At 41.7% G+C, this 21137-nt stretch overlaps 1 protein-coding gene across 7 annotated transcripts in view; it reads right to left on the bottom strand.

Moving 5' to 3' along the window:
* LOC142662064 (serine/threonine-protein kinase BRSK2-like) overlaps nucleotides 1-21137 on the bottom strand; it is a 295681-nt gene that overhangs the window by 10065 nt on the left and 264479 nt on the right. For 5 of the 7 annotated variants that reach the window (XM_075839927.1, XM_075839928.1, XM_075839925.1 and 2 more), the window contains 7 exons: nucleotides 19055-19219; nucleotides 17640-17737; nucleotides 14158-14308; nucleotides 11506-11566; nucleotides 7233-7764; nucleotides 1904-1952; nucleotides 1651-1774 (listed from right to left, as the gene is read on the bottom strand). In XM_075839927.1, the coding sequence (XP_075696042.1) occupies nucleotides 1651-1774; nucleotides 1904-1952; nucleotides 7233-7764; nucleotides 11506-11566; nucleotides 14158-14308; nucleotides 17640-17737; nucleotides 19055-19219 (1180 nt within the window). The remainder of the gene's footprint in view (nucleotides 1-1650; nucleotides 1775-1903; nucleotides 1953-7232; nucleotides 7765-11505; nucleotides 11567-14157; nucleotides 14309-17639; nucleotides 17738-19054; nucleotides 19220-21137) is intronic. The other 2 variants (XM_075839930.1, XM_075839931.1) reach the window with 1 other exon arrangement.

The raw sequence follows: 21137 nt of genomic DNA, 5'->3' as shown, positions 1-21137 counted from the left end.
GGCTGATCGCTGCCATGTTTACACAGGCCAATGTTCGGGAATGGGAGGTCGTATGAGTGCTCATTCACCCTATTCACAGCCCTTGTAAAAGGGCCGTATGTGTTAGATAAATTATTTTCGTTTCACTAAGATTTGCTATTAGTAACTATGAAGCCTGTAGGGTAATGTCACATGCTTGGAAATGCTTTTTAGGTGTATGAGATAAGATTATTAAGAAGGGTGCAAAAGGAGCCTGATCTTATATAATAAGTTAGTCCAGCGGCATGGCGCTATATCACAGCATGCATTAGGTAAGTGAACCTACAGTATCGACATGTAAAACATTTTGTAACTCGGTGAAGATAATAACTGAGATGCAGAAAATACATTTGTGGCATTAAGAGGTTGTTTTGTTTTTGCACCCCACAGTCTTTTTCAGGAGGTATAGGTTATATTTAAATCTAAGGTAACATTCAAGTTTGTAGTAACGTACACTTGCTGGGAGCTTTGACGAAAGCTTAAACCTCATATCCACCTTTGAACAACATTTTACTGTAACTTCACCTTCACCATAACTTTAAAGGGGTTTTCCCACCATTGACATTTGTTACCTATCCACTGGATAGCTGATAAATGTTTGATCGCTGGGGTCCCCACTGCAGTGCCCCCTGTTCCTCCTTACTGCAGGACCGCAGTGAGGGAAACTTTGAATGGAGCTATTCCCATTCAATGTCTATTGAACTGACGGAAATAGCCAAGTACAGCCGCTCCATTCAAGCTCCTCCTCACTGCGGCTGCGCACGGCTCGGGACCCCCATTCTAGTGATCGTCTAGGTCACAACGGTGGGGCCCCAACAATGAGACATTTATCACCTATCTTGTGGATAGGTGATAAATGTCAATTGTGGGAAAACACTTTTAACTTTGTGTATACATTACATTACTTATCTAATACAGATTTTGAAGTACAGCAGGTAATATTGAAGAGAATTACTGCATTTATAATTCTGCAGGCTTCAGAGCTTAAATCTTCTAGTATCCTCTGCTTGTTCAGTGTTTGCACAGATCCTGCTTTGGCAACTTGCTTTGTGATGCAATTCATAAACTGTAAAATGGTGTTTATATACTTTAAAGTCAAGTTTTAATTATATGAAAACCAAGCAGAGCCAGCTTGAATAAAGGGGGTTTTACACTGGCAGATTATCGTGCAGACGAGCGTTAATATAACACTCGTTGCCAATAATTGCCCTGTGTAAACAGAGGAATGATCAGCAGATGAACAAGCAAACCCTCGATCATCTGCTTGTCGTATCGTTTTAAAAAAGTAAAATATTATCGTTGTCGGCAGCACTTCTCCCTGTGTAAACAGAGAGACTCGCTGCCAACATGATAATGAGCAATCAGAGTAACGAACGCTCAGCCCCATCCATAGCTCCGTGTGACAGGAGCAAACGAGCGCCGATCAATGATGACTCGTTGATCGGCGCTCGCTGCACCGGCTGAATATCGGCCGGTGTAAAAGGCCCTTAAGTCATGAATGCCCAACATATCAACATACAGACAGGTCTGATATGAAGATGTAATACTGTGATAATCATTTTATTCTGACCCACAAGAGTAGATTCAATTCAAGGAACAGGTTACAATAAAGGATTGCACATCTGTACTTACTGAGAGAAAAGCGTGGACTATGTCAGCTTTTATGGAGCTGAGAGGTTTATCTTTAATCACCACAAATATCTGCTCTTCTTTATCTAAGTTGATGAAGTTTCCAAACCAAGACTTTTTGGCAAGCCTATAAGCAAATGAAATTATAAAAAGTTTAGAAAATTAAGTGGACTAAGGAAACGTGGAAACAAATCTTCTCTGGACAGATCTGAAGGCAAAAAAATAAATAGTAAAAAGTAGTAAAGCCGATACTCACTCCGGTGAAGACTCTGGAGTGAGACTTGACATTTCTTCCGGTGTTGGTACTGAGAAAAAACGATGAGTAATGAGAACTAATAAGAAACCAGTGGGTAATATTTAAAAGACTGATTCTATTTAATTTTAAGAGGAAGCCATTTTAACTTGGGAAACTGAATGAACAGAAGTATTTTTATCCTCATTCATTTTCCCCATTCAATATCACTGTCATCTGCTCAAAAATATTATTGATCCCACCATTTTAAGGGGCTGTAATTGTAAACGTCTATCAAGTAGTGTGTAGACAAGCAGGCACAAGCTTTGCTAAAAGTGCACTCACTTAAAGCATACCCATTGTTAATTTACAAAAACTCTCCTTAGGCAGTTGTAGATATACACTGATCAGCCATAACATTAAAACCACTAACATATGAAGTGAATAACATTGGTTATGTTATTAAACTGGCATCTGTCATGGGGCGGAATATATTATTAAGTAAATGAACAGTCAGCTCTCGAAGTTGATGTATTTAAAGCACGAAAACTGGACAAGTGTAAACATCCGAGCGACTTTGACACAAACCAAAATTGCGATGGCTAGACGACTCGGTAAAAGCATCTTCAAAACAGCAGGTCTTGTGTGGTGTTCCTGGTATGCAGGGGTTTGTACCTTCCAAAAGTGGTCAAAGAAAGGACAACAGGTGAACCGGTGACAGGATCATGAACATCCAACGATCATTAATGCGTGTGGGGATCGAAGGCTATTCCATCTGGTCCAATCCCACATAAGAGCTACTGTAGCACAAATTGCTGAAAATTTAATACGGGCTATGATAGAAAGCTGTCAGAACACACCTGTTGCGTATGGAACATTGCAATGGAAGAAGATGGCCTGGTTTGATCACTATGTCTTTTTACATCATGTGGACAGCTGGGTGCGTGTGTGTCGTTTAACTGGGGAAGAGATGGCACCAAGTTGCACTATGGGTAGAAGACAAGCCTGAGGAGGCAGTGTGATACTCCAGGCAATGTTCTGCTGGGGAAACCTTGGCTATTGGCATTCATGTGGATGTTACTTAGACACAAACCACCAACCTAAACATTGTTATACCTTCATAGTGATGGTATTCGTCTTTCAATAGGATAATGTTTCCTGCCACACTGCAAAAATTGTTTAGGAATGGCTTGAGGTACATGACAAAGACTTCAAGGTGTTGACTTGGCCTCCAAATTCTCAAGATCTCAATCCAATGAAGTATCTGTGGGATGTTCTGCAAAAACATGTCCGGTCCATGGAGGCCGCACCTCACTATATACAGAACTTAAAATATCAGCTGCTAACATCTTGGTGCCAGATACCACAGGACACCTTCAGAGGTCTTGTGGAGTCCATACCTTAATGGGTTGTTTTGGAGGCACGAGGAAACCTATTTAATATTAGGAAGGTGGTTTTAATATTATAGCTGAATGGTGTATATATACCAATTGACTGAGCCCGTCCTTGTTAAAATTGACTACCGCTATCTATGGAATTTTGACAATTTTCTCCTAAATAGTGCAATGTGTTTGTATACATTTATCTTTCCACAAGTGTCTGTATGAGTGCACAGTGTTGTCGTCTGATATCTTAAGGCTCAAAGATTGTTATGTCTGTACCTAAATGGAGGACACCAAACAGTTCCCTAGAAGATCAATGATGAATAGCCCTTCACAATGATGTACGGGCTCTATCGGGAACCGGGCCACAGGCCCATAGTAAGCATGGTGGTAACGGTGAACCCGCTGAATATGCAACAAAACCTATAACTTGGAGTCTGACACACGAAAGATAAATTTAAAACAGTGAAAGTTTATTGATCAAATTAAAAATAAACACATATATAAAAACATAGAGATGATAACCACAAAAGAAAAATGGACAACCAGAACATATGTCACAGAGCCGCACTATGTAAACAGACTGAGCACACCTATGTCAAATAACATTGCATGTTAAAAAGGTGGTATGCAAACAGCCAATATATATAAATGCAAAGTGCTAGGCGATAAATGCATCAAGGATGTGTCCACTATGTCATTTCTCTTCATAATATATCTAGGACAGCAGTCCATACGCAGTTACAGAGCATAACAAAAAGTATATACACATCGCAATGTGTGAGAAGGACTCTTACCCATCTCCCGGTTTATGTGACTGGCGTCCACCCCGACGCGCGTTTCGGCCCGGAAGCCTTCGTCTGGGCTGGGCCGAAACGCGCGTCGGGGTGGACGCCAATCACATAAACCGGGAGATGGGTAAGAGTCCTTCTCACACATTGCGATGTGTATATACTTTTTGTTATTCTCTGTAACTGCGTATGGACTGCTGTCCTAGCTATATTATGAAGAGAAATGACATAGTGGACACATCCTTGATGCATTTATCTCCTAGCACTTTGCATTTATATATATTGGCTGTTTGCATACCACCTTTTTAACATGCAATGTTATTTGACATAGGTGTGCTCAGTCTGTTTACATAGTGCCGCTCTGTGACATACAGTGAAGGAAATAAGTATTTGATCCCTTGCTGATTATCTAAGTTTGCCCACTGTCAAAGACATGAACAGTCTAGAATTTTTAGGCTAGGTTAATTTTACCAGTGAGAGATAGATTATATAAAAAAAAAAACAGAAAATCACATTGTCAAAATTATATATATTTATTTGCATTGTGCACAGAGAAATAAGTATTTGATCCCTTTGGCAAACAAGACTTAATACTTGGTGGCAAAACCCTTGTTGGCAAGCACAGCAGTCAGACGTTTTTAGTAGTTGATGATGAGGTTTGCACACATGTTAGATGGAATTGTGGCCCACTCCTCTTTGCAGATCATCTGTAAATCATTAAGATTTCGAGGCTGTCGCTTGGCAACTCGGATCTTCAGCTCCCTCCATAAGTTTTCGATTGGATTAAGGTCTGGAGACTGGCTAGGCCACTCCATGACCTTAATGTGCTTCTTTTTGAGCCACTCCTTTGTTGCCTTGGCTGTATGTTTCGGGTCATTGTCGTGCTGCAAGACCCAGCCACGCGCCATTTTTAATGTCCTGGTGGAGGGAAGGAGGTTGTCACTCAGGATTTGACGGTACATGGCTCCATCCATTCTCCCATTGATGCGGTGAAGTAGTCCTGTGCCCTTAGCAGAGAAACACCCCCAAAACATAATGTTTCCACCTCCATGCTTGACAGTGGGGACTGTGTTCTCTGGGTCATAGGCAGCATTTCTCTTCCTCCAAACACGGCGAGTTGAGTTAATGCCAAAGAGCTCAATTTTAGTCTCATCTGACCACAGCACCTTCTCCCAATCACTCTCAAAATCATCCAGATGTTCATTTGCAAACTTCAGACGGACCTGTACATGTGCCTTCTTGAGCAGGGGGACCTTGCGGGCACTGCAGGATTTTAATCCATTACGGCGTAATGTGTTACCAATGATTTTCTTGGTGACTGTGGTCCCAGCTGCCTTGAGATCATTAACAAGTTCCCCCGTGTAGTTTTCGGCTGAGCTCTCACCTTCCTCAGGATCAAGGATACCCCACGAGGTGAGATTTTGCATGGAGCCCCAGATTGATGTCGATTGACAGTCATTTTGTATGTCTTCTATTTTCTTACAATTGGACCAACAGTTGTCTCCTTCTCACCCAGCGTCTTACTTATGGTTTTATAGCCCATTCCAGCCTTGTGCAGGCCTATGATCTTGTCCCTGACATCCTTAGAAAGCTCTTTGGTCTTGCCCATGTTGTAGAGGTTAGAGTCAGACTGATTAATTGAGTCTGTGGACAGGAGTCTTTTATACAGGTGACCATGTAAGACAGCTGTCTTTAATGCAGGCACCAAGTTGATTTGGAGCGTGTAACTGGTCTGGAGGAGGCTGAACTCTTAATGGTTGGTAGGGGATCAAATAATTATTTCTCTGTGCACAATGCAAATAAATATATATAATTTTGACTATGCGATTTAATTTTTTTTTTTATATATATAATCTATCTCTCACTGGTAAAATTAATCTAGCCTAAAAATTCTAGACTGTTCATGACTTTGACAGTGGGCAAAGGCCTCATTCACACGGCAGGGTTTCCCGTCCGGGTGCCGGCCGTTCATAAATCGGCCGGCACCCGGCTGCATTAGGAATGATAGACCCCTAATGGGGCTATTCACACGACCGATTTTTTTACGGCCGGAAAATCCGGCCGTCAAAAAATAGGACATGCTCTATCTTTGCCCGGGCACCCGGCCGCCCGGCTCCCATAGAAGTCTATGGGGCCGGGTACTACATGGCCATCACCGGAATGTGTTTCGAGTGATGGCCCGGTTTCCCGGCGCATGCGCTCTATCTCCTCCTCCTCACAGCGCAGAGTGCATGTGAGGAGGAGGAGTTGATGCCATTCTGACGAATGGCATCGCTGTACACTGTGTTGCAGGGCCGGGGTGTACAGCAGGTGGAGGGAGCGCTGCGCTGGCTCCCTTCCCCTGCTTGTTAAAAGCACCCTGGCTCGGCGACACCTTAGATGGCGCCGCTAGTAGCAGCAGCTGCTGCTGCTGCTGCGGCTGCTACTACTGCAGCGACGCCACTATAGCAGAGCGGGGAGGAGGGGGGGGGAGGTATCTCCCCGCTCTGCTATGTGCTAGCCGCACTTTAGCTCTTTAAAGGAGCGGAATCCCCGTGTTTTCGGGGATTCCGCTCCTGGACAGAGCGCTTGATGTCTCTGTCCATATCTGGGCAGTGACATCAGGGGAAACTCCTGAAGCGGAATCCCCGAACACATGGGGATTCCCCTTCAGGAGCTGCTGCTGATGTCACTGTCCGGATCTGTCCGGCCCGGCACGGATTCATAACTTTATGCAAACCGGCCGGGCAAAATGGCCGATTTTACCGGCCGACACTCGGGCTCGGGAACGACCCGGTCGTGTGAATCCCGCCTTACAAAATCAGCAAGGGATCAAATACTTATTTCCTCCACTGTATGTTCTGGTTGTCCATTTTTCTTTTGTGGTTATCATCTCTATGTTTTTATATATGTGTTTATTTTTAATTTGATCAATAAACTTTCACTGTTTTAAATTTATCTTTCGTGTGTCAGACTCCAAGTTATAGGTTTTGTGTCAAAGATTGTTATGTGTAACATATCAATGGATTGTTAGATGAGTGATTACAATTGAAACTAACAATTTACCAGCAAGTTTAGCACTTGATAATGTAGAAATCCATCATTTCCATGTCATTTGAAATATACATATCACTGCAGCCATTTGATGTCTCAACACTCTGGTCACTAGATGGCACTCTTATATAGAAAAAGAAAACCTACCTTGCAATTTCCGACGGTGGAAGCGCGGGGAACCCAGGAAACTATTCTTGATAGAGTTGAGTCGTGTCTTCCAAGCCACCCCACCAACACCTGGACTTGAGGGAGGGGTACCACTGGGCGTCCCAGTCGGGCTGTCCTTAGGCGTATGCACTGGGGTACCCAGCGGGGTAGGGAGGGGACTACCTCGGGGAGAAGGGTGAGGGGTCACCTGCGGCAAAGGGATAGATTTGGTGGTGGATTTAGTACCAGGGAAAAAACGAGCGGGTAGTGAGGAAGGGAAGAAAGGGGGGGATAATGGGGAGCGATGAGGTGAAGTTGAGGAGTCATGCGGTGGGGAGGAGGTAGTCATGGTAATCGGTAAGGGATTCGATTTAATGGTGTGCAGGGGCTTCTCTCCCAGGCTGGTTTTAGCAGGTAACGTTTGGGTCTTCGGGTCAGGCTGACGATGAGCAGCTTTGGATTGCCAGATGGCACGGGGGTCCTCCCCATCAGCGGATTCCAGCGGTGTGGGGGAGAAAGTGAATACGGGACTCTGGCAAGGGGGGACAGAAAAGTGCCCGATGGGCATTGATGTTTGACAATGAGATGGAGCAATGTGGTAGGACATGGCATCTACTGGTATGTGTACAATATGTGTAATAGGTATGAACTTTCATCAATGCCAGTTCTCAAATAGGTGGGAAATAGTTAGGTTCCAGGATATTTCTATAGATTTCTCCAATTTTCTTTTGCTTTGGAATACTGTCTACTAGTACAAAATTGAATTATGATAAATCTGTATGAAAAGGAACATCTAACAAAACTTTGGCCCTGGTATAAAAATTTGAGGTGCTTATTCCAACCTATGGCTTACCAATGTTGTAGTTTATTGTATGTATTATCTTAATACAATTTAAAAGTTGCATAGCTTCTATGCTAATTCGGATCAGTTTATAACCATATGTAAACTTTTTCGGCCTCTCTATTCTATATAACGATTATTTAGTACAATGATTTTGAAATGGTTCAGTGGTCCACAATATCCCAATTATGGTTATTGAAAGGATTCTGTCATTTTCTGAAGACAAGTTGACATACACATAACCATATATAGTACTCCACTCTGCAGAGGACGAAGGGGAGCCCTTAGAAACAAGCTTAGCCTTAACCCCTTAATGACCAGCCTATTTAAGGCCTTAATGATCAAGCTATTTACATTTTTCCATCGTTGCATTCAAAGAGCTATAACTTTTTTATTTTTGTGTCGACAGGAGCGTGTTTTGTCTGTGATATACGGTCCGTACGTCGGCCGCATTTCCCCGGACCGAACACACTGCAGGGAGCCGGGCTCCTATCATCAGTTATGTACGACGCTAGGCGTCACTGCCTCTCCGTGGAACTACTGTCCCGTACTGAAAACATGATTACAGTACGGGACAGTTTTCCGCAGCGAGGCAGGGACTTCTAGCGTCATAGATAACTATGATGTTTGGAGTTGTATGCATTGGAATAAAGCCCATTAATAGCTACCGTGAAAAGGCGTATTGGTGGTCACTAACGGGTTAAATATTGTGCTTTAAAGGGAACCTGTTGGGAAAATTTAGGCCACCAAACTGCCAGTACTGCCTTATAGTGTGTATAAATAGCTGACTACACCTGTTCTTCTATATATATATATATATATATATATATATATATATACACATAGATTATTTGTAGAGTAGGGACTCACTTGAAAAAGGTTGTCGTGAAGTGGCAGATGGGCTTATGCAGTTTGATCAAAATGTTTACTAAAAACCTCATGTTCGTACATTTTATTTTGCTGAGCCGCAATAGATCAAGTATAGCAAGTGGATGTGCGGTCCAGGCTTTCTTTTCTCCCCTGTGGATTTATATATAGTCTGTCTTTTTCTTCTGGTACCAGCACTCCACCCCCATTTGGCCCATGTGTTTTTAATATAAGGACACTGCATAAAAAGTGTTCCTACCTAATTGTTCTCAGTTGGCCCCTGAGACTAAAAGGAAAGGTGAGCTCTTTCCATCTGTTGATTTTATTGTGGTATTGTGTGGTAAACTTTTGTTGCTGTGGTACTGTCTCTATGGGGGGACGTGGCCCAGAGCCATGGTGGCTTAGACTGGTAGCATGGGTGCTGTTGGTCTCCTGGGTTGCATCCTCTTTGGGTGCTGTGTTATAGCGGCACTGGTTGCCATGTGATACTGCACTTGATAGAGTAGGGACCCACTTGAAAGAGGTTGTCGTGAAATGGCAAGTGGACTTATACAGTATGATCAAAATGTTTACTAAGAACCTCATGTTTGTACATTTTATTCTGCTGAGCCGCAATAAATCAAGTATAGCAAGTAGATGTGCGGTCCAGGTTTTCTGTTCTGCGCTGCGGAGGTATATATATATATATATATATATATATATATATATATATATATATATATATATATATAAATTTCAATCAAATCCTCCAAAATACAAGACAACACACCTTAGTTAGTGGAAAAAGTTGGTTTTTTCACCACATGCTTGCAGTGAATAAACCCACATTTTCCACTAACTAAGGAGTGCTGTCTCGTATTTTGGAGGATTTGATTACGTTTCTAGGGACACTGGTCACGTGTCCAAACGGGAATATGCAAATGGGGTTTTTGTAGTCATGGAGGTTTCTGGAGTTTTTCTGGCCTCTGGCAGTTTCCAGCGCATTCATTGCGTACTTCATCGGTGCATTGTGCATGTGCCAGAAGCCACCAGACTATCAACAGAGGATGTCAGGGACGTCAATCAAGCCAGAATGGGCATTATTATGGAACGGCTAATGTGACTGTTCACCCGAGGGACTCCAGCTCCATGACTCCAAGAACCTCATTTGCAGACAGAGTGTGCGGCCTTAAAAAAAATAAAAAAAATAATATATATATATATATATATATGTATATGTGTGCCTGTGTGTGTGTGTACATATATATATATATATATATATATATATATATACTGTATATATGTATGGACATCTGTAAACAGCTATTTATACAAACTATAAGGCGGTGGTGGCAGTTTTGGGTCCTAAATCCCTTAAACAATAATGATTTCAAACATAATTGATTTTCAATATTGCTGTAAGACATAATGGAGGAGGCTACATGTGTGAATGGACTACAATACAATACAGAGATGATCCATATGAAAAGACATTCTGTGTTTTTGAATAGATCCTGAGCTGCAAGTACAGAACAAGCAGTTGGCATCCCGTATGCCGTGCTGCTGGTGGACAGGAAACACTTTAGAAGAGCGAGTGGGCTAAATAAGCTATTTACTAATTTGATGAGCATCTTTTATACATGGAATGGTTGTGATGTGCCGACAAAACACTGTTTAATTCTCCATAGTAGTTATGTGCTGAACAATCATTCTGCCAACAGTAAGGCAGGATACACACGAGCATGTTCGGTCCGTAAAGGACGGAACGTAGTCCGGCTGCAAGTCCCGGACCGAACACACTGCAGGGAGCCGGGCTCCTAGCATCTTAGTTATGTACGATGCTAGGAGTCCCTGCCTCACTGCGGGACAACTGTCCCGTACTGTAATCATGTTTTCAGTACGGGACAGTAGTTCCACGGAGAGGCAGGGACTCCTAGCGTCGTACATAACTATGATGCTAGGAGCCCGGCTCCCTGCAGTGTGTTCGGTCCGGGACTTGCGGCCGAAATACGTTCCGTCCTTTATGGACCGAACATGTTCGTGTAAATGCACTGACGATTCTGTTGCAAATTAAGCCAAAGCAAAGATGGTATAAGGAGGAGAAAAGTGTCTTGCAAGTCCAGCTAGATGCACCAATTTCATCATACACCATTCACCCCTGTGATACATTTGGTCCATCTTCTGACTGCTTGGTCTAAGTTTACCCAGTCTAAAATTGACACAGCTTTAGATTTTTTGGGGTCCAGAGTAATGTCCTATCTATCAATTGTAAAGCTCTCGGTGGATGAGCTTAATCCAAGGAAAGCACAAGGTGCGTCAGTAATATATAGAATTTCTATATACGCTGATAACCATATTTGAGTACAGCAATGATGAATGATGCAAAAAACAGCTGTGCCCATAAGGTTCGAAGAAGGCTGGGCCTGAATTGGTGCATGATGGCTAGTGATGGTGTTTGTAATGTATGGCATCAGGAAGTGATAATGTGATCTGTTGGCATAGAATGCCATAGTAATACAATTGTATGCAGTCCACCGCTGCTGTCATCTCCTCTGCACAGCTGCGTATTTCCTTCTCAATACTTACCCTTGGACTGCTGAGAGGGCTGGATGAGAGACCAGTTGATGCGCCGCTCACAGATCTGGACCTACATGAGAAAGATCTATTACCTACTGAACATGGAACAATGAAGATGACCCCATTTTGCCCTGTTCTAAATTGTATGCTTTAGAAGGATTAGGTTTCAGCCAGATAGATATATAGGTCAAGTGGTATGATTTCAAAAGGCTCATTCCTCCTGCATCTAGCAATTTCATGTGATCTCTCTCTTTTTAAGCCATACATCTTTTTCCCTACAATATAATCAGGAATTGCCTCTTGTATTTTTAGAAATAATGTGATCATGCATTCTGAATGTAATAAAGGTACCTGACGTGTGAGCTGTGGCTTTTCTATCCCTGATACAGTTCTATTTCCATTGAACTCCTATTTATATAATTTATTCTGACCCCGTCATATATTAGGAACATTTTTCTCCTACACAATAAACTATACATATAATAGATAACATTTTCACTGTCTGTATGTTCTATGTTTTCCAGATGATTAATTCAGAATATGTGAATAATTTAAGCTTTATTCGGCTTCTGACATGGAATTGACTAGGTAACTCTGGATTTGGACTTATTTTTGTAACTGTAGTCCAGAGCTTTATTCACAGTTCTTCTGATAGCTATTGGAAACTGTTGACAAGTTTGTTGACAGACACACCCCTAACTGCAAGATGACTAAGGGCATGGCCAGACGTAGCGGATTTGCTCTGGAATTCCGCTGCGTACACTCCGCAGCGGAAATCCGCAGCGGACCCGTTTCTCCATTGCCTTCCACAGCTTTGTGGTTGGGTTCGTTTGCACGTTGCGGACAATTCCGCTGCAGAGCATAGGCTGCGGTGCGGAATTTGGTGTCCACAGCATACAATGGTAGTTGCGGACGTGTGGCGGACTGGTTGCGGACTCATTGCGGAATTTCAATGGAGATTCAAAATTCCGCAATGAAGTCCGCAGATGTAATGTAGATGTTATGTGTGCTGCGGAGCGTATTGGTTTTTTAACATGACATTTCTTCATTCTGGCTGGACCTATGTATTTCTAGGTCTACAGCCAGACTCAGGAAGTCAATGAGGCTCCCGTAATTACGGGTGACTACGTGTGTGCACCCATAATTACGGGTGACTACGTGTGTGCACCCGTAATTACGGGAGCGTTGCTAGGCGACGTCAGTAAATAGTCACTGTCCAGGGTGCTGAAAGAGTTAAGCGATCGGCAGTAACTGTTTCAGCACCCTGGACAGTGACTACCGATCACAATATACATCAACCTGTAAAAAAAATAAAAGTTCATACTTACCGAGAACTCCCTGCTTCTTTCTCCAGTCCTGCTTCCCAGGATGACGTTTCTGTCTAAGTGACGGCTGCAGCCAATCACAGGCTGCAGCGGTCACATGGACTGCCGCGCCATCCAGGGAGGTCGGGCTGGATGCCGAAAGAGGGACGCGTCACCAAGGCAACGGCCGGTAAGTATGAAATTCTTTTACTTTCACTAGGGAAAGTGCTGTCCCTTCTCTCTATCCTGCACTGATAGAGAGAAGGGAAGTACTTTCACCTCAATACGCAGCGGCTTGTCCGCATCAATTTATTGCCCATTTTGGGCAGATCCGCCACAGAATCTGCAGCGCAGATTCTGTGCGGCATTGATGCGGACAGTTGCGGAAGAAATCCGCCACGTCTGGGCATGCCCTTAAAGTGCTTGTCTCATGACGACAACCCCTGTCCCCTACTCCCTTTTGAACCAGAATGGTTTACTTGTCTAGATGTGGGTTCTCCTAGCCATGTGAGCTAATTGCAAAGCAGCACAGAAGGGCTGTTGTTTTTTTGTTTTTGTTTTTAAAAAAGGAATGTTTTTTTCACAAGACAGCCCCTTTAACTTTTTGTAGAATATATCTCTATATATGAATTATAAAAGTGTGTTCAAAAGTGAACATAAGCTTTAAGTGGTTGTCAAACATTCAGAAACTAACCTAAAATGCCCCAAACCTGAAAGCAATAAAAAATAACATACTTAAATTAAAATTTTCTGCCGGTTCCCTTCCAATCCTGTGTATACACTATGCCCCAGTGAATTTAGATCTGTACTGAACAATGCGGCCACATGACATTACATCACTTTGGGCACTAAGTCACTGATGGCATAATCTATACACAAGCCAGATGGGGTCCGGAGGACAATTATAACAGTAATTACAGATGTAGCCGTCTTTATCTTGACTTTTAACTGATTAAATACACTTTTTCTTTACTTTTTCAATGGCTTATGTTGTGGGATATCACGCTGCAACAAGTTATCACAATCAAGATAAAGATGGCTACATTCATATATTACAAGGTTTTTATTTTCTTATAGGTTTATAGAATTTAGATTAATTTAACATCATATATTTTATTGTTTTTTTTTATCACCCTCACACTGTCTTAACAAATAATTGCTAAATGGATCCATGATCATAAACATTGGAAGTATTCTTCAGAATAAATAATAAATTATTTTCTAGTAGAACATCTGTTTTCTGACTCCCACAAGGACCATCAAAGGGATCTAATATATGATAGTCATTATAAAGATGCAGACAATGAATGGTAAGCTAGATTTGTAAACCAAACTTATTGTATTGGCCAGCTTGTACCTTTGACTGTGCTGTGCCATCTCTATAGCCCGTCGTGCAGGAACAGGTGAACCACCGTCTGTCACACTCAAAACTTCCATAGACTTTCTCTCAGGGCGACGCTTTCCATGGCGATTTAGCATTGGGGAGTCAACTCTTTTGCGTGGCGGATCTATTATAATAATGCAAATAATGTAATAAATAGATATACAGTGATGATTCAGAAGAGCAGTGGAGTAGCAGGTATGATTACTGAGTATCTCTTCTATAGTAATATTTCTTTATTACTTCATCTACCCTATCTTGAATACATTTATAATAGACCTACTGACAAGTCATCCCTGTGGGATGTCTCACGTGCTACTCCTGTCCACGTAAAGTACAAGATTTTGCCTCTTTGGTATGTTATTAAATGTAATGGTGGGGGAAGGGCAAGCTGATCAACCACAGGGCATAATGGCCACTGAACCTTACTGATATTATCTCTTAATGCAAAGTAGAAATATTTTTTTAATTTAAAACCTCCCCCAATGCTTTGCCTTTATGGGATTTTGGATATATCAATGGTTTCCCAGTGGTTGGGCAGTTCAGCAGTTGCTTCCTTATGCAGAGCAAGTTAAGCTCAGAGCTACAATTATTTAAAAATGGAGGCACCATAAAAGAGTCATTGCCAAGTAATAAATAAAAAAAGGTTGCATAGCTTTTTCACTATATGGCCGAAAGTATGTGGACAGCCCTCCTAACTAGTGACTTTAGGTGTTTCAGGCACACCTATTGAAAAAAGGGGATTTCAAAAAAGCAAGCAAAAGCTAAACATTGGTAGCAGTAGTATGGGTTGTGCTGAAGAGCTCAATGACTTTAAATGTGGCACTGTCATAGGATTTTGCCACAGTTCAGTTTGTGAAATTTCTGATCTGTTAGATCTGGCCGGTCACCTGTAAGTGCTATTATTATGAGGTGGAAGTGTCTAGGAGCAACAAGAGCTCAGCGACGAAGAGATCAAGCTCACAAGAGCGGGATTGACCAGTGCTGAAGCAGGTGGCGCGTAAAAATCGTCTATCCTCTGTTTTATCACTCACTACAGATTTCCAAACTGCTTCTGGAAGTGACTTCAGCACAAGAACTGCGTCAAGTTCTTCATTAAATTGGTTTTCATGATCAAACAGCTGAACACAAGCCTAAGATCACGAGAAGGCTTGAGAAAGAGTGTCTACGCAAAACAGCTGTTGCCTGTGAACTTGTGCATATCTCGGTCTCCCCCCACTTCTCATTGAGCAATAAAGCATATGAAAAAACTTCAGAGTTGGGTGAGTGCGGCTCCACTTGTTTCTGCATTCAATGTGATATTTATGAACTTTTCTTGCTGAGCCAGCACCTCCCTTGACATACACCGTGTCAGTGTACATGCTGCCTGGGCAGTGATCTGCCATACGCCCAGAGGACTATTGATTGCAGCAGTGCCGACTTATATTCTTTTGCTATTGCTTTACAAGCCAAAGATCACCATGCACAATGCCAAGTGTTAGATAAAGTGGTGTAAAGCATGCCGTCACTGGACTCTGTAGCAGTGGAAACATGCTTTCTGGAGTGATGAATCACGTTTCACTATCTAGCAGTCTAATGAATGAATATGCACAAAATCAGGTCCATAGACATGGTTTGATGAGTTTGTTGTAGAGGAACTTGAGTTGCCTTCACAGAGAACCTTTGGGATAAATTGGAACACCTATTGCGAGCCAGACCTTCTCATCTAAAATGCAGTAAGGGCCTGACCTCACAAATGCTCTTTTGGATGAATCGGCACAAATTCCCACAGGCACTCAATCTTGTGGAAAGCCTTTCCAGGACAGTGGAAGCTGGTATAGCCACCAAAGGGGGCCTAACTCCATATTAACGCCTATGGTTTTGGAATGGGATGTCCAACAAACTCATATAGGTGTGATGGTCAAGTGTCCACATACTTTTGGCCAGATTGTGTAGATGCCCTACTATAATGAGATGTTTCTGGTAATAACATTAAGGAAATCAAGGCAGAACTCACTCAGAGAATATACAGCACTAGAAGCATCTGTTGTATTTATTAGTCTTAAATAATGTTTCTAGTTGCATTTTACAATTACGGACAAGGACTCATTTTGAAAGCTAAAACTCCCTATGATACAGTTTCACCAGGGCATAGAGGAGAATAGAAGTATCTAACATAGTAACATTATAGGGTTAAAAAAAAGACACATGTCCATCAAGTTCAACCAATTTTTAAGGGTCCGTTCACACAGAGTTTTTTTGGCACTAATTTCTACGTGAAAACTGCGTCAGAATCAGCGCCAAAAAACGGCCAAAATAGCCCCTCATTGATTTCAATGGAAGGCAAGGCATTTTTTTCTTCCTGGGCGGCTTTTGGCCACTCACGAAAAAGAAAGCAGCATGTTCTTTCTTGCTGCGGTTTTCACCTTTGACCTCCAATTGAAATCAATGGGAGGCAGAAAAAACGCGCGGAGCTCGTTTCTGAATGTTTTTCACAGCCTTTTTTGCCCACAGTCCTTGCATTAGATTCAATGGGCATGGGCAAAAAAACGCCATGAAAAACGCAGAAAAAAAAGGACGGGCAGTTCAAAATTTGACTCCAAATTCCTGATGGAATTCTGAGGCAGAATTTTTCTGCCTGCAAATAACTCTTTGTTAACAGTGTATAACAGTGTTAAGCTAGATAGATGCAATAAGCAAAAATTCCTTCCAGACTCCAGTCATTACCATAATAAATTCCTGGAAAAACAACCTATCTCCAGTGTCTTGTACATTTAACTTGTAATATTATTACTTTTAAGAAAAGCATTCAGGCCCGTTTTAAACTCTTTCACTGAATTAACCATGAAAACTTTCTCTGGTAGAGAATTCTATAGTCTCACTGCTCTTACAATAAAGAATCCCTTTCTATGTTTGTGTAGAAACCTTCTTTCCTCTAGACGTAGAGGATGTCCCCTTGTTATAGTTACAGTCCTGGGTATAAATAGATTATTAGACAGATCTCTGTATTATTCTTGGATATATTTATACATAGTTATTAGAGCCAAATTTTTTCCAAGCTGAATAACTAATAAGTTTGATCATCTTTCCTGGTAAGCAGTCTACCCATTCCCTTAAAGAGCTTTTCTCAAAATGATAATTTATCACCGATTCACAGGATAGGTGATAACTGTCTGATTGCTGGGGGGTCTCACCACTGGGACCCCCACAAATTTCGAGAATGGGGGTCCCAGGGTGCCCTATATGAATGGACAGGACTGTGCATGCTCGGCCACTGCTCCATTCACTTTCTATGGGGATATCCTGTGGATTGGTGAAACTATCATTGTGAGAAAACCCCTTTAATTACTTTGTCAATTTATTATGGTTTCATCAAAATATTCACCAATCTCAAATTTTACAATATACCTGAGAATAATACTTGTTGTTTTTGCATTTGCATCAGTGACAATTTACGTATAGTGACCCTACTTCTATACCTATATCATTACGCGGAGGAAGGTCTTCATCCTCACAACTTGGATATCTTTCCTTACGATCTAGGAGCAGGTAATAAATCATCTTCTCTTGGTTTTCCCTGAAAGAAGAAAAACATTTGAATAATATTATTATAAACAAGAATATTTCAAGAAATGCAAGATCTACACGTTATTTTTTTAAAGGTGGACAAGAAGTTGCATGGCAGTGTGAAGGAACAAGTCTTGCAGATGGCTGTATGTTTCTGTAGGGTACTCTTCTTCTAAAAATATGTACTGATGGACAATGGATGATTACACCCTTAACACCTTAACGACCAGGCCTATTTTGGCCTTAATGACCAAGATTTATTGTTTGTTCTTTCACCCTCGCGTTCTAAGAGTCATAACTTTTTAAATTTGTCTGTCGACATGTTTTTTGTGGGACGAGTTGTATTTTTCAATTCCACTATTTTTGGGTGCAGATAATATATTGATTAACTTTTATTAACTTTAATTACCAAGGGTTAAGTACCAGCCTATTTTTATATTCTATAATTTTTTGCTTTTCAGTCGACATAGCTGTATGAGGGCTTGTTTTTTTGTAAGACGAGTTGTAGCTTTTATTGGTACCATTTTAATGTACCATTTTTTGATAAGCAGTTATTAGTATTTTTTGGGGGTGAATGGAAAAAAATAGCAACCTTTTGGTTTTTTTATACACCATGGACCATGTGGTATAAGTAACTTGCTAACTTTATTCTGTCGGTATGATTACGGTGCCTCTGGCGCGAAGGGCCCCCGGCTGCCATTGAAAGTTATTGGCAATCACGTTTGGGGGGTACCTATAGACTGGCAGAGGGAGCCTCCTTTCTCTGTAAAACTCCTTAGATGCTGTGGTCGCTATTGACAGTTGGAATCTAAGGGGTTAACCAAGCCGATTCATTAGGCCCACCTGACACCACGCAACTGTGTCCATACTTGCGGCGGGGAGTGAGTAGCGTGAAAGAGAAGGAGCCCCAGAATCACTTCCTGTGAGGACACCAGCGGATGCCCATTCCCATCCTAATGGAAAGTGCAACTTGATACTATATATTTAGGTGACACTAAATGGTTAGTCAAGTCACTGAAATCCTTCAATAATGTTTGTGCCAACAATACAGGGAGTGCTCCAAAAACCCAAATGGGCCCCGTACTAATTCATTGACTTTCCTCCTTTTCATCCCTAATGGGAGAGAAGGGGTGTGAGACCCTAAGGCTGTTTCCACTTCCCTTTGCTAATGTGGACGTGCCTGCAGGGAAAAAGACACACATCAGCTGTATGCCTCCTCTTTAGGTGCATAGCAGATTATGAGGTTGCCTCTTGGATAGAACATAGTAAGCAGAATTGTTATATAGTGGAACATTTTCATTTATCAAAGAATACCATGAATACTTACTCCTCATTCTGTAGTTCTTGTTTTAGTTTGGTTTTATCCCTGAAGCAGCCCAAGGAATGCATACTGTCCAGGACATCCGGGTCAAACTCACTTACGGAGTGAATTCTTCTGATGGATACCTTTCGGGGAGTGGGCTGCTCAGGCTCTGGTTCATTTTTGCCACCCCTGTAGAAAGAGTTGATAAATATGTCTATTAGTAGAGTAATTAGTAGAGATCTATCGAAAAATAACAATATGAAGGTAAATGTGTAGCTTTATTATATTTACTCAACACTATTTGTTTATGATTCTGCTGCCTGACTCGGTCTACCTAAGCCAACCCTGGTGTACTTAGGACACTGGTCAGGGGTTACATGGAAAGAAGGAACAAGATCTATCACTTTTAGGCCTCGTTCACATCAGTCTGATTCCATTTGAGGTTTCCATTCATCCATTCCAGCAGAGGAACCGATGAACGGAAACCCAAATTGAAACCTTAGCTTCCATTTGAATTACCATTGATGTCAATGGTAATGCTTCCGTTGCAAATGGTTTCCGTTTGTTTCTGTTCCGTAAAGTTTCCATTTTTTTTAGCAGAAACAATAGCGTAGTCAACTACGTAAATTTTTCCACAAAACAAAAGAACGGAAACAAACGGAAACCATTTGCAACCGAAGCATTATTATTGAAATCAATGGTAATGCAAATGGAAGCTACGGTTTCCGTTTGGCTTTTCGTTCATCTGTTCCTCTGATGGAATGGATAAACGGAAACCCCAAACGGAACCCGACGGTGATGTGAGCAGGCCCTTACTGAAGGGGTATTTGATTACAGATAACTGATTTCAGCCTATTTAAAGATGTTTGGGAGGGGGCACAGGCAAAACAGACAACATTTTTGCCAGCACATAGCAGTGGCTGACAATTACGGAATTATAAAGATTCCTGGTAATTCAGGTACTCCCCATGGTAAAAAAAAAGGTTGCGTATAATGGACCTGAAAATATTAGTAAAGCCCTAATCACACCACGTTTTTTGTATAAGTTTAGTGTGTATGTAGGGAAAGCTCCCGACGTACACCCTAATCATGTACATAGAGCTCCAATGTCAGACAAGGGTAGTTTTGGCCGCCGACTAGCCGGTAGACTACGCTATTCCATCCAACGGGAGTCCAGTAGGAAACATAAACATGGCAGCCAATTGGTGACGGATTCTACTGCTTGGCATCTGTCACAAGCATACGCTTTTCAATAGCTTTTGATGATGTTTACGTTACACGAATGCCATTATAACCCATTGGTCAAGGATGCATTAAACGGATGCCATCCGTCACCCATAGACCCATATAATGTTATCTATTAATGGATCCATCATGAAAAGTATCATGACTAATCCATTAAACGGATACCATTATAGTCTATGGTGATGGATGCCACTGTTAGGAATCAGTCACAGCCTACGTTTTTTTTAAATCAATTCAAGTTTATTAATGTTACACAATAACGGAAATCCAGCATATCATATTCATGACATCGTACATAATATAATACATGTGTACAGGAATTCCATAAACAAAAGAAGCAAACGTCCCTTGCCAACCCTCTCCCCCACACAGCCCTATCCCCCTTATTCTCAGTCATTGACCAATCAATTCGAGAAAACATTCCCAACGTAATCGAAGAAGCAGTCACCTGTGTTTCTTTATACAACTGTCCCGTGTTCGAGTACATTATTAGGTATATTAAAGAGGCTCTGTCACCAGATTCTCAAATCCCTATCGCCTATTGCATGTAATCGGCGCTGCAATGTAGATAACAGTAAAGTTTTGTTTTTTTTAAACTTTCATTTTTGGCCAAGTTATGAGCAATTTTATATATATGCAAATGAGCTTTGAAATGGACAGAAAAGATTCAGAAGTGTCAGGATTCTGAATACACATGACGTCCAGGCTGGAGGTCATGTGTATTCATTATCAGGACACTTGTGTATGTGGCTGCACATCGTTCTAGTAAGAACATGATGCTGCTGTGTAAATGAATGGAGAGGAGTGCATGATGCTGACTGGTCACTGATTCGTCAGCATCATACACTTCTATTCACAACGC

Source organism: Rhinoderma darwinii, chromosome 10 (assembly GCF_050947455.1).
Source record: "Rhinoderma darwinii isolate aRhiDar2 chromosome 10, aRhiDar2.hap1, whole genome shotgun sequence".
In the NCBI taxonomy this organism is placed as follows: domain Eukaryota; kingdom Metazoa; phylum Chordata; class Amphibia; order Anura; family Rhinodermatidae; genus Rhinoderma; species Rhinoderma darwinii.
The sequence above is the reverse complement of the archived record's forward strand: the minus strand, read 5'-3'. Positions and strand labels throughout refer to the sequence as shown.